An 18,234-nucleotide genomic window follows, 5' to 3' on the forward strand; every position below is an offset into this window, starting at 1 on the left:
ACGACTGGCCGCTCGAGGCAGTTTGCGTGTATTGGCAGGCACCTTTCACACTTGTAAAAACACTTTATGTAGCTCATATTGAGAAACAGAAAGCGGTATCAGGGGTTTCTCATGTTGCTTTACAATCTTCTCATTGACACTTTTGATCTAACTATAGTAATTGAGAAGTTAATTAATTAGAACTAATTATCTAACTAGGCGGAATGCAAAAAATAATCTGAGTATCTCCAACATTACCTTGGTTCTGTCCTGGTACGTGGCACTAGCATATTTTTAAAGTTTGGCTAAAGTTAAATGAAACACCCTGCATGTAGTGCACTGTTGCCTTGTTTTTTGTAACATAATCCTGACAGTGTAGCTATTTACAGCATCTTTTTTTAGGATACCTAACATTTTTTGGCTTCAGTCATGCAACAAATAAATTTTGAGGTCGCACTGGCGTTTTCTTTTTGCAAGTCTGTGCAGTAACAAAATTCTGTTAAAGAAAGAAAAATTCCAATATACAGTTGTAATAGGCACTGCTGTTACATTATAAACATAGATACTCCGAGTTTATCAGCATAACAATAAAGAGTTTTTTTGCAACTTACTATGCAGGCACATACCTACGTGCAAGAGAGAAGGCGCGTGAGGGTGAAGACACCGATCATGTACGCTCTACAGGTGCCAAATGGGCAGACGAAAACGCCGCCGCCCAAAGGGCCACCACGAAACTCCTGAACTCCAAGAACCCAGGTAACTGCTATTTCATATTAAAGTCGTACGAATTAAATTTTCAGCGTGATACATATACAGCCGTATCTCGATAATTCGAACTCGAAGGAGCCCGAAAGTTTGTTCTAATTAAAGGAAAGACTTATTTCTGAAGTATTCGTGCACCACAGCACGACGTACGAATGGAGTCGTTAGATATCACGGCGCGCAAGCAGATGGCGAGTAGGGGCCACGAGACTGCCCACGTCGAGCAACGCGCTCGCAGAAAACGATGCTGTAGGGAGCGGGCGGCGCCAGCACGGCGGCGCCGGGCGCGCGCGGACACGTCAAAGGTGAGGGAGGAGGGCGTCAGGGAAGCGGATTTGGCTGAGCAGAGGTGACCCCGTCGCTTCGGTGGCTCCACTCACTCTCCCTCTCAACTCCCTCGTAGCTCCCCCACCTTCGACTGTCTCCGTGCGCGCCCGCCGCCGGCCCGGCGCCAGCTAAATTCTCTCCCTTTCTTTTCCTGCCGTTAAAGCGAGCGTTGGCCGGTTGTGAGCAGTTTCGTTGGCGGGACTGGGCCTCCGTCGTAGCTCCTCTGCGTCGCAGCCGCAGCGTTGAGACATCGACTCGAACACGCGTGTTACGGCGCGACGACGTAACGGCGACCATGCCATTTAAGAGAGAGAAATTTACGCCGCGGTTCTTTTTCTTTTATTGCGATATAAATTATATGGGCACTCCAAGCGCATTTTTGCCGCCGTCGTCGTCGCCGTGATAATCCGTATAAAGTGCAACGGCGATGAAATCGTCGCCGCGCGCCATGTGTGGATTTTAGTGTGTGGGCTCATTTCGGTGTAAGCAATAAATTGCATATGCAAGCACTCTAGATCATAATTGATATATAAACTGCACGAGCTTAACCTTTAACCCATTGCGTAACTATAATTATGTCACCAAGGTCAAAGTTAGTGAAACTGGGTGGAAAATTACGGCTTATGTTCCCACCTTGTGTGTGGATGACTCACTGTTTTTGTAAAAAAAATTCTTTACAAGTGCTTGGCAATGTTATTGTGTGGAGGTTTTCAAACAGGCAAGTCATAGGCGTGCAACATTTTAATGGTTTAATTACAGCAACTGAAGTTCTTACTGTATATGCTTGAAGCAGCCGTTCTGCAAATAGTCGCTGTTACTTAAGGTTGCACTCGTCTGCTGTCTTTTATTTTTTAAGGAATCGCAATATATTTGCTCAATTTGAAGTTTGCGATGTGTTTGATAGACTGGTGTTTAGGTATATGCTCAAGCCTGCGCCATTTCTGAGTTGGCTATGTCATCTGTGGCAAATAAAATTGCGGTGGTGTAACAATGCTGTCACACTGAAGCTGTGCCTTTGCAGAGCCACACTTACCTCTTTTCTCGTACAACATTATCAGAAATGCATTATCTATTCCTTTCTTTGAATGCTAATTGGCACCTACTTCGCACGTGTTTAGGAGGCTGCTGTCATCTACCAGTCGCCAACTAGTCAAGACAACAGCCTCCTGAAAGCTAGCAAAATAGCCGACACTTACACTGGTTGGCGATTGTACATGCAACACCTTCAGTTAGATGTAAAGCATGTCTTCAAGCCAACAGAAGGGAATTTCACTTGTGATCGGTTAATGTTAGAACCATGTTAATAAAGGTGGAATGCTCGAAAACTGTGTTCTTGGACCAATATATTGTAGTGCTGCCCATTGCCAAGATATATTGCAGTGCTTATTGCCAATGCATTGAAAAACTATACGTTCACTAAGAAAAGTGTGCTTCAATTAATATACGTTTTACACATGCCTAATGTTTTTGCAGTAAGAAGACCTGCTGAATTAAGGAGCTACAGCCCAGCAGCCTGTTCGAAACCAGGTTTATCAAGGTCGATACCTGTAATGGACGTTACCCGGAGGCACTCATATTTAATGTTGATTGCTAGCTTGTCTAGTCGTGTTTACTTTTTGCAATAAAAAATGTTATTGCTGTATGTGTTTCGTGTATTGCACAAGCGCAAACCTGCATGCCGCCGGCCGGCGAAACGCCGCAGGGGCATGGGGAGAGGGAAGGAAAGGGAGACGAGGGGGGCGCTAGAGGGGAGGGTGAAAAAAAACGGATGTCAAAATCCTGATTGTAGCAGGATTCAATCTGTATTTTTTAAATGCTTCTAATGGTCTTACAAAATCCCATTTCAAGACAGGATTTTTCGAAACTACTTTAAGCAGGATTCTAGAACTTCTTGCAATAGTCATATCCGCCGGACATTAGCAACGATATACGACCGTTTATCGCCTTCTAAACGGACTGCACGGATTTTTTAGTGCGTCTTTCAGACGTTCATTTAGTCTTGGCGAATCGGTATGGAAGCAGTTTTCTATCGCTTTTGTGCTAGCTGGGGTGTTGCGCTGGTATATATTTTTGCATGTTTTGGCCCTGTTTCGCGCTTGTGAATTTTGTGAGGGTGATGACATGACACATTAGACGCCGACAGCCCGGGCCCCTAAAGTGCTCCGGGCTTAAAACTGCCCAATGACGAAGCTGGAAAGACGAGGATGGAATGACCTCGACGACCTCACTACGACGATATGACAACGAATATATTACGATGTACGTATGACAATGGGATGCTGACACGAGGCCGAAGACAACGGGAAGTTCAAGAGTACCGTAGACAGCATAGATTAGACAAACAAGTTTTCTGGACGTCTCTTCGCGCCTAGTAATTTCTATGATGATTATTGAGTTTTTACGGCACAAGGGCTACTTCTGGCCAATAAGCGCCAATAGCAATTGCTGATCGATAACGATAGAGTAAACCTATTCCGAGCGAGCAAGCGACTGATTTCAAAAAGCGTCAATAATTTTACTACGCGATGACAGCCAAAATGTAAGAAAGCAGAATGACATTAAGGCGTCACACTCACGTACCGACTATGGGGATTCTTTCATTTATCGTTTATTATTCTCAGTTTCACTACAACACTAACAGAAAAGCTGATTTAGCGTTTATATATGAGTCACTTTAACTGTACTGGCAAGCTCATAAATGTCTGCGGGCCAAGCAAATTTTCTTGCTCCTAAATAGTGGAGCGTAGTGGAACATGCACTTCAACTCGTAAGCTGTAGTAATCACCAACTCAGCGGATCATAATGTCCTTTAAAGCGCAGGGATAGCAACAAGTGTAGAGCGCAGAGTAGGGTCAACGCTATCATAAACGGTGCTTGAAGCAAACGAAGGAGTGACAGTTAAATTTTTCTTTAATGCAAGAGATAAATGGGCTAGATATTTCAATCTGTTGGAGAAAATTCAGTACACTCGACATAATTGACCAAAAAAAAAACATTGATTTGAGCAGGAAACGCGAATGCCACCCAGGTGGTTCAGCAGAGTCAGTCTTGCGGATGCATTCAAGACAAAATAGCGATTCGCCGGTAAAGGCAGCTCTTTTGTCGCTACAAACGTCAGTAATCACAAAGTGCGAGAGGAAACTCGCTATATTTTTTAAGGGGCACATGGAGTATGTAAATATCACGCAAATACGTTCCATAAAATACACTTCGGTCATGTACTTACCTACGTTCCCAACGAAAGGCAGTTTTTTTTAATAGACAGTACACTACAAGCTGGCATACTCGTTTGTAGTATACAAAGGAATCTTCTGAGAAGCTTGGATATTGTTCTTCATACATTCCTGCAGATTTCTTCTAATGAGAAACACAAACGGACAAAATAAAACGTGAGACGCGGTGAAAGAATGTGTGCATTAAAGTGTTTTGCGCTAAATGTTTCGCAGTAAATTGTTTCTGGCTTGTGACATGTTGTGACACGCTTGGAAACACTTGCAAACAACACACAAAGGTTTTGCAATTTTTATTCCACGCACTTATCTTATTTACAAGGCATGAATATCATGTGTCTCACTTCGATGGTAAAGCATACGATAAATAATTTTACATATGTAATAATGCATAAATGAAAGAAAAAATGCAATGAGATCAAACGATGTCTTAAACTGAAACAAAAAATATATTCAATGCATGGTGACAGAACTTGACAATGTACATTTATATAATGTTTAAAGAACCCTGAAAACAAAAATATGAACACAATGGCTACTGTAAACGGAAGCGATGGCAGAAAGGACAACAATGAAGATGAGAAACGTGCCACTGCAGTTAACACAGTGAACAGATATTGACTACCACAAAATTAACTATATCTGGATGACACATTGGCCACTGCCCTTCCTACAATCGAAATTGAGTAGCGCTACATGACGGGGGTTTTCCCTAGAAAGCCTTTGTAGGCGTATATACACAAACAAAATCGTGACGTTTACTTTCTGCGAGTATTTTGATTAATAAACAAAGTTTTGATATCTTAGGCACACTTTATTTGATTACTGGATAGAAGCATTGGGAAATGTTTCTGCAAGCAGGTTACACGTGAAAAGCTTTGCAGAAGCTTTGAGTCGAAGTGGACTCGGAAAGAAATATGGTGACATTTACATAAGGAGTGATGAAGACGAATGTTATTGTTTGCAGCAGAAAGCTGCATGAAGGCGTGCCTAGTTCTTAAAATTGAGCAACCCGACCAAATTAAGACATCCTCATACTTGTGACTTTCGCAGCCAATTCGCCTATTGTTAAAAACACATGCGATGACTGTCCGTGTACAAGGCATTTTCTTTTTCTTAAGTAAAAACATTTTTTTTTCATCGCCTCTGGCGTGCAGCATAATTCTGCTTCTTGACCTTCACTACTCTAACAGGCAGGTATAATTTGTACGACAAATCAAAATGCATATGTGACTAAAGACAAAACTTGCACTAATGAAATTATAAGCTTAGTAATTTAGGTACATGTTACAATTTGCGAACTTAAGCTGTTTAGTTCGGAAGGCCCATTTACTTGGAACGAATTTCGAGAATGACACGATGTTCGAGATTTACGTTCCCATAATGCGCAACAAAATACATTTTGATTTCAACTATGTCTGAGCTTCAATGCATAGAAACGCGCTCCGTTTAAAAGATAGGTGGAGCACAAGTGTATCTTTATTGCAGTTTGACGTGCTTATCTGAAAGCTACACTGCCACCTTCAAATTTGTTCCAAACGAACATGCCTTCAAAACTCATTGTCTTCAAGTCGTGAACGCCAATTTATGCCCTAAATTAATTAGCTCAGAGGCTTATTGATAATGTTTGTTCAACGATTCATTCATGCACTCTGATTTATTGTCAAAATAATGCCCGCCTCCTCACGTAGTCCACCTCGATCAGTAGAATTGCGCTATATCCCACAGGATATTTCCATTTTTTTGTCCCTTAAAGAAAGACCCTGGAATGCTATACGCTGGCAACGGGCCGTCTGACGCGTGTAGGCAGCTTGTATCATCGTTATGAGTTAAACGACTTGGAAGGAACTGTTTGTGCACCTGGCTAAAATTTTATGGCGTAAAATAGGGAAACAGGGAATTCGTTTTTCATTCAAGAAGCAAAAGTTGGTGCTGCCGGGACACCAGGTGTGAATTCAGCCCAGAGAGTATGTTTTCTTGTTTATCTGGAAAAGGTCACTTTTTACGAACACCCCAAATTATTATTTGTGGCGTTCACTTTAAAACACGCTGAATAGCATGAGTAACTTCTTCGTTTGTATCCGTTACGATGGCGCCCAGGTCGATTAACTTGGTCACTACAGTGGGTCAATACATAGCACACACGTCTTATAGTTACAAACCGAACTCACCCCTGTGGGTTGAAATAGGTGTGCCATGCTGGGGAATATCAGGGACGTACTTATATATTCTCAACGGCAGAGTTCTCATCGCAACAAACATTTTAGGAACTGATCATAAATAATTCTGTGATAATTGGGGAGTAATAGCGTACGTTCATATAGAATATATCATTTGAATATTTCATTTCGTGAAGCACATTAAAGCATGTGAAATTTTCACGTATAACTTTAGCCTAAGTTTCAGTGATGCAAGTGATTGCCAGATTACCGCGCAGAACAATTATGTGCGTTATTTGAGGCAGCAAGGATACAAATTTTGATTACTGCCAAGTGATTCAACATTTGTACTCCCACACCTTACTCACACCTTAACAATATAGACAGTAACAACACTACAGATAAAAAGCGAATTCCTAGATTTAGTTTTTGTAATTCCTGGTGCGGACTTAGCCTCAAGCCATGCCTGAATTTGAGTTGAAACTTGTCGAAAGCTCAGAGAACACGCAATAAAGATTATCAACTATTACTACTTTCGAACTTGAAGGAAAACATAATTCAAGCACTAAAGCGGCTGTCTGACCTCCTTGTTTATTTAGATCATGTATTCGGCTAAATATGTTCTCTTCTTCGTTGGTAGCAATCGTTGAAAGCCAATTTCAAGCATTGTCCCTATTGTTGAAGTCAAGCAAGCCTTTCAATGCATCAAAGAAGGTTAAGTTCGGAGTTCCGCCTTAAATTTCAGAATGCCATGTTCCCCATACGCTACAGGGTCGACTGTCCGTGGTGCGGCGCCACACCAACAGTACAACACATTACATGGGATTGTGAATCACACCCGTTTGATAAAACACGCCACACAATGGAGCAAACGGAGGCACCGCTAACCAGCTCAGACCTGATGGGACAACAGTCCTTCATAGATCAGGTCAAGCGGGCGGCCGAGGCCAATGGGGCCCTGAACTAAAGGGGCTCCAACCATTCCACCAAAGTGATTTTGAACAATAAACGTTTTCTTCTTCCTTTTCTAGAGCACTTGTTTTTACCTGTGACGCAGATTTAAATGCAAGTGTGCATGTTATTCACACTATATTACGGTAGCGGTGTCACCGCGGGGAAATAGAGGCTATTTTTATTGCACTACCTCGACCTAAAAGCTTGTCATATCACAGACACGAAAGGCTAATGAACTTGGACACCAGCAAATAAGTTCGGTGGCCTGCGTCATGAAAGGGTGATAAAAATTATACTAGTGCGTGGCGCCTCATCGAAGCTAGAAATTATGTAATGATGAACTACTGCCTACGCAGGGAAAGCACACAGTGGAAGTGTTCTCCCGCTATGAAAGTCACATGTTTTGCAGAATTTCGAGCACGGCCTGTCTTCTTTTCTTCCTTTTCCACGAGCCACTGACGTGCCACTCGTATACTACCACAATGAGCCAAGTGAATCCCAGAAGAAACAATATCACGGACAGCATCCGGAACAGCCCATCGTATGATTTATGGTAGTCCCGGAAATAACCTGAAAAATAACGCAAATGAAAAGAAGCATTAAGCACTTCGCTAAGCAACCAAGGAAGTAAGAGCTATTGTCATTCACGGACGTTTATTGCTCGGCAAGTTTTAGACAGACATGTGGAATGTAAGCGGTAAGACAGTGAGTAAGTGAGTAAGTAATGAGTAAGATGGACATGTGGAAACCATAGAATCAAGCTTTCTCTTACTCTCAAACTTGTTTCCACACAGTTCCAGACAGGCAAACCCGAATAAGAAGCAGCTTAAAGTAACACGGATGACATAGTTTTGTGCAAATTCAAATCTTCAGGATACTTCACTTGGCTGCAGAAGTTACGCAGCAGTGTAAAGCGGCGTTAAGTGCTCTGAATTCTATTTCTTTTCACGTCGTCATACGCATAAATTATCACCGTTATTGTGGTTGGCTTATTCTTTCATTTTACGCCTTTCTTTAGGTATACCCACCTATGACAAATGGCTTGGCAATGAGCAGGACGCCTGCGACAAATCCCGCTGTGCCGTACGAAACTGGCAGTCTATCCTGACGTATGTAGTCAGCCTGCAGGACACCGTACATGGCGTTGCCAGAGCCCATAAACATGGCCAGCACAAGGCAAATGCTCACGAACGGGACGAAGGCTGTCATCACAGGCAGAAGCGCTGTGGTGACTCCGAGGCCGATGTAAGTGGTGCTAAGCAGAGCGCTCCGGCTCAGTAGCCCCTTGTCGACGAGGGCAGGGAGACAGACGCCACCGAAGATGTCCGTCGTGGAGAGTATGGGCAGGATAGATATCGTTCTCAGGAAGCCCATCTGCTTGTCCGTGGCGTAATCGTCGATAGTGCCGATGAACATAGTCGAAGCAGTAGTTGAAAAGGATCCATGTGCCTACTATAACGTAGTACATCGGGCAACTGAACACCCTGCCTTCACGGAGAATAACGTTTGTGTATGAAGGCGACCCTGCTTCTGGCGACCCACTCTGCACGTTGACAACGTTTGGAGAAGATGACACCCTTCCGTCACTGGTTGACTTGTAAAGGCTCCCCCTGGGTGCTCGCCTGCAGCAACAACGCCAAAGATACAGCTCAGTCAGGCCTTCGGTGCTCTCACTTCGTAGCATATTTGTTTTCGGTGAAAAAGTGGTTTCAAAGAACACAAGTGCACGATAAGCTTGGCTCACCGCAAATATATTCAACATCACAGCATTTGTCATAACACATATCGAAGCGACGCAGGGTGAAACACCTATATACGGAATCTCCTCTGCGCCTTGCAGTCTTAAGCTATGCGTGGCGTCAGGTCCCCCCCTCCCCACCTGCCCCCCCCCCCCAAAAAAAAATATATATAGCGCCTTGCAATGACCTGCCTCCGATCGCCTTCCGCGTGACGCCAACTGAGCGAAAGTTACATGGTAAGATAACCAGCGGACACAGGGCAAGCCCGTTTCTCTCTTTTTTGCAACATAGCCCCCTCTCGTTATTGCTTGGCTGAAATGTGGCATAGCCTTCACCGCACTGCAGGACGTTCGTGAGATGGACTATAGTTACGTGCGATTCAGTTACGTGCCATATATTGAAGAATCAGCCTGTTAGTGATTAAGTTATTGCTTTGAAGGGTTAAACAAAGCGATCACACCCACAACACACATCCGCTCATCGTGCGGGCTATATTTAATTTAGGCCTACTTCGTTGTCAGTGTTGTTGGTTGCAAAATCCAGCGTAAGGTTTAGCAGCGTCTGTAGCACGTCATTCAGTCTGACTGTGGGTTCTGCGCTGCGTGCATTGGTATAACAGAGCAGAGTCCTCGCAGTCTGCTGTTAATGTGTTTCTTTTCTACGCGCAATCAAATTGATACACTTTCAAAGTAAGGTGAGTCACTGGAATCAAACTGAGAATTTACCAGGATTGTTTGGCATTTATCTTACGATCTTCTGCCACAGGACCCATTCCATAACGATTCGGCGCAGCGCTACGCATAAAATTCGTGGCGCTGTTTACACAAGCTGTAACGGTAGCTTGTGCTGGTCCGCATGCGGAGTTGATTTTGCTCAGAATATTGGCAATTCAATGACTACGTGACTCTATAAATGGAACAATATATACGTGAAAACGCGAAATCAAAAAGCATATGTTCATCAATAAAAATAAAATAAATTGTATAGTTTCACATGCCAAATCCATCAAGTGATTGTGAGGTACGCCGTAGTAGCAGACGATAAATTAACATATGTGGTCACCTGGAGTTATTTAACCTGCACCTAATTATAACTAGACGCGCGTTCTTGCATTTCGGCCCTATGGAAACGGGGCTTCCGCTTACCGGGAATTGAACTGGCGACATGATGCTTTGCAACGCACTGCCACAGTCACTAAGCTGCCCTGTCGGGTACCATCAATACAGATAGAGCTTGCCTGACCCGATAATGGAGGAATCTAAAATTAGTAAATATATGTCGTTGCTCCGCACCAGCAGGTGCCTTCAAACTTCAACGTATTCCTACATTTGCCAGCACTGCTGGCCTTTCCAACCGGCAAATAGTAAGGTTATTGTCACGGTATAGTGACGGTCAAGAACCGCAGCGGTACACCGCGTCACGAAATTAGTGTCTTATTGAGCGAACGTGTGCTCAGCCAAACGAGTAACCTTAGAGCTCAAGGATAGCGGCGGGAACACTCGACGATTGTCGGAAATTTGATATGGGGATCGTAGTCGGCTATTTATGAATGTTCTAGAGAATTCAAGCTCAAGGAACTTTACAGGGTAATCGCTGGTGCTCGCGTAAGTTCTGGTATGCACACCAGCGTGCGCTTTGCGCACGGAATTCGTTTACACAATTCTCGGCGACAACGTAGGCAACAGATAGACCCATCGACAAAACCAAGCACGTTAAAAGTACCTCCTTACGTTATGCCAGATAAGTATTATTACCTAGTGTTGTAAAATGCGTTCTTGTATAAATTTCTTACCATTCAGTAAACATCGCCGTAATAATTTGGCCCGTTTGTGGAGTGATGCCTCAGAAAGTACAGTAACTGACTGAATGGTAGATTGAATTTATTCACTAAAAATGTTTTGCGACTAAGAGCAGACAGAAAGTGTAGAGCTTCAGCTTCAAGCGAACCTGACCAGAGGTGCTACAACGTAAAGTTTGGCGAACTTCCATCTATGAACTTCCATCTATTCCATCTATTCCATCTATGAAATAAACCGAATTGTATAATTTCAAGAAGATTGGTCAAAAATATTTCGGGCTACCCCCACATCACCTGTCTTTCACGCAACCTCAAGAAAAGCGCAGAAACGCTATGCCATCTGATATGAATTGTACAAAGTGATTAGGTATAAATTGATAGAACAAAAGAAAAATAATTATTTCCGAGTACACACCCTTCGCTCTATCTGCCCACCACGACATGGCAAAAATTTTGTGCCTGCGCCCACTTCTCTCTTCTGTCATGCAACGTCAAAAATCCGCGACATCTCACCACGTTAAAGTGAAGTTTACGCATAAAGCATGCCATTGATACGAGTATGTCGAACATTTTTTTTAGAATAGCCGGAGACCGCCCCGTTCCGAAATGAATAGAAGATGGCTGGCCGCTGATCGCTGTGGCACTGCCTGCTCGAAGCTATACCGGGAAGAACCATTTATTTTTGTGTAATAAAAAAGAAGTCGTAAAACGTACTAAAACGTTTTGTGTTAGTAAAACGTTATCAAGGCCTTTCGACAAATATACGTCATCGCTCTACCAACTCTTCTTTGTTTAGCATCCCTTTTAGCACAGTTTTTAGCCTTTTGTTGCATGCACCGCAATTTTCGACCAGGCACCGCAAGCTTGGCAAGCGGACGCGCGCCAATCGCTGACGCCAGCATAAATATCCTCATCCGATTGTCTACTTTCACTGCGCTAGGGCGTGGAACCGGCGCTGCGAAAGCGATGCCCTTCACGTGGTTATTGCTGCTTTTGCAGGTCAGTGGAATACTGTCTACAGAAAGTTCTGGAGGCAACTGGAAATCTGCTGCCCTTTTTCGCAAGGACGGACCGGAAAACCTCACCGCGACGATCTTCGACGTGGATCAATCGGCATGCACTGCCGCCGGTTGCGGCGAATGTGCAACACCAGCTTACGAACACTGGTTGGACTGCGACCTTATCGTCTGGCTACAAAAACCGGGGACAGTCACTGGCACAGTGGGGCGTGGAACCGGCACTGCGAAAGCGATGCTCTTCACGTGGTTTTTGCTTTTGCAGGTCAGTGGAATACTGTCTACACAAAGTTCTGGAGGCAACTGGAAATCTGCTGCCCTTTTTCGCAAGGACGGACCGGAAAACCTCACCGCGACGATCTTCGACGTGGATCAATCGGCATGCACTGGCGCCGGTTGCGGCGAATGTGCAACACCAGCTTACGAACACTGGTTGGACTGCGACCTTATCGTCTGGCTACAAAAACCGGGGACAGTCACTGGCACAGTGGGGCGTGGAACCGGCACTGCGAAAGCGATGCTCTTCACGTGGTTTTTGCTGCTCTTGCAGGTTAGTAATTTCAACTTTTCATCTCGCTCTTTCCTTTATGTCTTGCCGGTTCCACTCCCAATACTGTTTGAATGTGTGTTGTCGAATTCTAGACCTGAAAGAATGTCGCGTCATCCCTCGAGTTTTCGCTTGCTTCGACGTTTCTCATTTTATTTTTTGTTGCTTTTCGTGAGTGGTGACGTCGAACTAAATCCTGGACCCTTGTTTGAGGCGTCACTTACTCAGCTTCTAGAAGGCCAAAGAGCAATTACGGCAAAGCTTACAGCTATCGAGGAAGCGCAGACACAGCAGACGCTTACCATAAGTGACCTCAGTTCCCGAATCCAGTCTTTAGAATCAAAGTTTCAATGCCTCGATGAATTAACGGCCTCAGTCCAAGAATGCAAAAACGAAAATGAAAGACAACAACAGGTACTGCAGTCACTTCTGTCAAAAATTGGCGAACTCGAGAACCGCAGCCGACGCTGCAATCTCCTTTTTTACGGAATGGACGAGAAGAAGGCTCACGAGTCTAGTGAAGAATCGGAAGGTCATGTTCGCAATGTTTGTCAGAGTAAACTGGGAATACAGTCTGTTTCTATCGAACGGGCTCATAGACTTGGAAAGTTTCAGCCAGGAAAATGCCGTCCTTTGATTGCTAATTTCATCCTGTTTAAAGAAAAGCAAGATTCTGAGCCACGCTAAAAAACTTCAGGGAAGTAACATCAGCGTTTCGGAGGACTTTTCCAAAACAGTAAGGATGAAACGAAAATTTTTATGGGAATACGCCAAGTCCCGCAAGGAAGAAAGCGATAAAGTGAGCCTTCGATATGGTACTCTGATCATGAATGGGCAAAAGTATATGTATGAGGATGGCGTGAAACAAGTAGTACCGCTGGCTTGACCATCCCAAGTAAATGATGCACGTCTTTCCTTTCTTCTGGTCAACTGCAGAAGTATTAAAAATAAGGCAGATGATTTGAATTCTTTGATTGAAACAGTCAAGCCAACTGTTATCTTGGGGACTGAGTCGTGGTTAGATGACGACATTGCTGACAATGAAGTGTTTCCTGACGGTTTCACCGCCTATAGAAAGGACAGAAATTATCACGGTGGAGGTGTGTTCATTTTAGTAGATAGCAGTCTTTCGTCAAGCACGGTCAACGTTGACGTAGGCGCTCATGAGGCAGTGTTCTGCAGGCTGATACTACCTAATAACAAAGTGCTGCTTGTGGGCAGTTTTTACCGGCCACCGGGCTCCTCCGTGAGCGCATTGTTACAGCTTACGAAAGTACTTGAAACGCTGCAGACAGGCACGTTAGTAATCGGTGGTGACTTTAACTTGCCTTCCCTAGACTGGCACCAGCAGCCTAATATTGTCACCACAGCGGAAAGCTGTAGTCAAGAAATGAAAAACTTAATCGACCTTTTTGCGCTTCACCAAATGGTGTTGGAACCAACACGTGGAGAAAATATTTTAGATTTAATACTGACAAATCAGCCTGAACTAGTTTTCTCTAGTGTTGTCCTACCTGGTATAAGCGATCACAGTGCCGTGGTGTGCGAGATGCATATTAGTTACGCAAAAGTAGTAACTGGTCCTAATAGGCGGATTTTCAACTTTGAGAAGGCTAATGTGGCTGAGATTAACGGGGCCTTAGATTCCTATCTAACAGTTTTTGAAACACAAGCTGACTGAAAGTGTAGCTCACCTGTGGACATTATTTAAACAAAAAATCGTGGAACTAAAGCATCAGTTTATTCCTTCCTGGGTGTTGACCCCAAGGCGCGCTAAAGGTAAACCTTGGTTTACAAAACTGTTGTACAGACTAACACAGAAAAGGCAGAGATGCTATCGCAATTTTCGAGAGTTACCTACAGAAGAGAATAAAATAAAATTGGAGAACATAACATGCGAAGTCAAAGTTGCTACTCGTAATGCAAAGGATTGTTATTCCGGATCTATGCATTTTAGATTAAAACAAAATCCCAAACAATTTTGGATGCATATTAAAAGAAATGGTAAGGACAAGGTAGCTGTTCCGTCGTTGGTCGTTGGTGGTAACACGGTACATGACGACATTGCCAAGGCCGAAAATTTTAATCAATACTTCAGCTCTGTCTTTACCCCAGTGGTCAGAATTGATGGGAAGACACAGGACCCTCGAAGCGAAATAGGCGAGATGGATCACATTAACTTTTTTCCGCGCGTGGTATTGAGGTGTTGTTGCTGGGATTAAATGCGTGCAAAGGCTTGTGACCCCGACGGCTTGCCAAACAGACTTCTCCAACTCTGTGCAACATCAGTCGTGCCATATTTAAAGATAATTTATGACAAATCTCTAGAACAGTCCTGTCTTCCGGTCGAGTGGAAAGTTGGGAGCGTTGTGCCGATCTCTAAGTCAGGCGCACGCAGTGAAGTAGCGAATTACCGGCCAGTGTCCTTGACATGTGTTTCTTGCAAGATTTTAGAGCATATGTTGTATACTACAGTTGTAGCGCATATTAATAAACATTGTTTGTTTAATCCAGCTCAGCACGGGTTTCGGAAAGGCCTTTCCTGCGTTACACAATTAACAGAATTTACACACGACATGGCAGAATCCCTCGATCATCGACTCTCAGTAGACTGTGCTTTCTTGGACTTCCAAAAGGCATTTGACACTGTACCTCATGCTTCCTTAATTGAAAAACTTGGAGCTTATAATATACACCCGCAGGTTATACCTTGGATAAGATCATATCTCGCATCACGAAAGCAGTTTGTCATTGTTAACAGGGCTCAATCTCAGATCGCGAGTGTTGCGTCCGGTGTACCTCAAGGATCTGTGCTGGGACCACTGTTATTTCGATTATGTATAAATGATATAACTGATAGTATCCAGTCTCAGATGCGTTTATTTGCCGATGACTGCGTGCTATACCGGGAAGTAAAATGCATTGATGATGTTGCTGTTATCCAACAAGATCTAGAGAAAATCAACGAGTGGTGTATAAAGTGGCATATGAAGTTAAATGCAAAAAAAAACTGTACATGACATTTACCAGAAAAAAATATCCAAACACGAGCAGTTATAATCTGAACAGCGTACCTTTAAAACAAGTGTCAGATTACAAATACCTAGGTGTTTATTTTACATCTTCGCTAAGGTGGCAGAGACACGTTGATTACGTTGCAGCCAAAGCTGGGAAAGTGTTGGGCTTTTTGCGTCGCAATGCCAAAACTTTTGCCGTACCTACTAAAGAATTATTGTACAAAACCAATGTTAGACCACTGCTTGAATATGCCTGCACAGTCTGGGATCCCCCAGCAAAGCGAGATATTGATAAATTGGAAAGCATTCAAAACTTGGCTGCTCGGTTTGTGTCAGGAAATTACTGCAGGACTATTGGGGCGGAAAGTATAAAGGAAACACTGAATTGGGAGCATTTAGATAATCGTCGACGTAAGATGCGATTGAAATTCATGCTGTTTACCATGGTCATGTCGGGATTGAAAATACAAAATATTTGCTTGCACCTCACTATGTCCCAGACAGAGTTGATCATATGTTCAAGGTACGGGAAATCGCATGGAAGACTGATTTATTTCGATTGTCTTTTTTTCCTAGAACAATCCGCGCATGGAACCAATTAGCCGTCAAACATTGCCTCTGTTATGTGTAATGATGTTTTCTTTTCTATGTTAGCATAACCGCGTTCAAGTTTGTTTCAATGACATCTGTATTTTTGTGACTGATTGCGATTAGTGCTTATTTTTATGAGTTGTGTGACTGACACTGTATGTATTTTTTTATCTTTTTATGTATACCCTCGCCCACTGTAATGCCTGTTAAGGCGCTGTGGGTAATAAAATAAATAAAAAACCCCAGCTAAACGGTATCCACGTGTGTGTGTCCCTCGTATCCTGTCAGCCGATTAGATAAGAAAAATCTGTCAAAGTAGGCAAAGTTACTCGCTTTGAAAAAAAGAAACCTTACCTCCTATATACGAGGACAGCGTTTGATTTTGTGGTTAAAACACCACTGCGGGTAACCGCGTGATGCTTGCGTCTGCGGTTACGTCAATTTAACGCCAGAATATTTAATAAAACTCGATGGGTATAGTTTTACGTTATAGGGCCCCACATCCTAAACAGAGCAGAATCCGAGTAGCCCGCAAAATGACCCAAGCCGTAACTACGGCATGGTCACCAATGAAGCTTTGCAGGAGAATACACACAAGGTGATATCAAATATACAAATATAGTGTCCGCAATGAAACTGCAATATGGAAACTTATAATATGCTTACACTGCGTCTAAAGTAGTGGAGCAGCAGCATCAACAGCAAAAACAACATTAGGCGAGCAGCGAGGAAGAGAAGGACGACGTGCAGTATCGGCACCCACTTGCCCTACGGCTCCCTCTACGGCTCCCTGAAATAAACGCCTTCTACACACCCCGTAACAGAGTAGTGGAGGGCGCTGGTTATCTAAGCATCCAACGACGAAACCACTACCACCTGAACCTCGTCGCAGTCGTCGATTGGCGGGACTTACCAACGTTACTAGACTGGTTTCAGTTTTAAAACTATCCGCCCATGATTTTACCGCCGCTGTCGCCACTCCTTGGGCAGGGTACGGACAGCTTGCGCGTGGTTCACGCTCCGTGGCGTTCTCCCTAGTCCGAATTAGTGATATCATGCGAAAGCGCTATCCACCTACAGCAATATGATATATCGGGTTAGTTGGTTCATGCTGAACGAAGGGTAAACTGCACGATTGGAAGAAACGCATACGACGAAGCGTAGAAGCTGCGTTTTTAAGTGTCGTGTGTTTCTTGCTGCTGCCTAAACCTTTCACGCAATTTACTTTTTCCATTCAGCAGCTTGGCAAGTTCCCTCGCTGCCTTTACTTCAAGACTGCATCCCCGCCGCTGCTCCAGTAACTGCCTAAGAATGCATTTTTATGCAAGGTTCCTGCAAGGTATACGTGTATGCATGCGCGTGAGTAAATAAAAGTTAGCGTAGCTTGCAAAAGTGGTAAAAGGCTAAAGAAACAGCGGAGCTGATCGGCACCTAGCTGGTCCTGGCCTTACGGGTTATGCTTTTCTGTAATTTGTTGATTATTGATCGATTGTCGATTACCTATTCATTGGCTATCACAAGGTATTGGCCACGTATTTGGGCAAGGCTAAGCACTACCAAGTCACCCCCAGAAGTTCCCGGAATTTATTGATTATTAATCGATTATCGATTACCTATTGATTCGCTATCGCAAGGTATTGGCCACGTATTCGGGCTAGACTAAGCACTAACAAGTGATCCTCAGCATTTTCCGGAATTTATTGTTTATTGATCGATTATTGATTACCTATTGTTTGGCTATTGCAAGGTGAAGCGAGGTGCAGCTGTGCGCAGTGACGTCATCGCTAGTCGAGTTTTTGCGAACACTACGCGGGGAAGGAAAAAAGCTTGAACAGCTCCTCTGTTAAAAATTTAATGATGCGTGTACTCAGTTCCTGAAACCGCAAGGGGCACCCAAAATGACTCAGCGTATTCTCTGACAGCCCTTCTAAGATGGCCCAGAACAGGTCACCAAACATCTCTCTTTGTTTGCGTTTTTTCCCGGTTGGTTCGACAGATACGAGGGAAGGTTCGGGAACACTTTCGGCGCCGCACCCTCGGCAAGTGTCCACTTGTCTCGTGGCACCTCAACCACCTGTCCATTGATAACATGCAACAAACACTTTAAGATGTCCT

The 18,234-nt window shown here is 43.8% G+C and overlaps 1 protein-coding gene across 1 annotated transcript in view; it reads right to left on the reverse strand.

Moving 5' to 3' along the window:
- Positions 1-7,483: 7,483 nt before the first annotated feature.
- The window catches only part of LOC119444785 (uncharacterized), a 54,430-nt gene continuing 43,679 nt past the window's right edge, over positions 7,484-18,234 (reverse strand). Inside the window, 3 exon segments of the mRNA XM_049664736.1 lie at positions 7,484-7,981; positions 8,440-8,827; positions 8,829-9,084. Of these exon segments, the coding sequence (XP_049520693.1) occupies positions 7,806-7,981; positions 8,440-8,827; positions 8,829-9,084 (820 nt within the window). The 3' untranslated portion in view covers positions 7,484-7,805.

This window comes from Dermacentor silvarum, chromosome 3, assembly GCF_013339745.2.
Source record: "Dermacentor silvarum isolate Dsil-2018 chromosome 3, BIME_Dsil_1.4, whole genome shotgun sequence".
NCBI classification, from domain to species: domain Eukaryota; kingdom Metazoa; phylum Arthropoda; class Arachnida; order Ixodida; family Ixodidae; genus Dermacentor; species Dermacentor silvarum.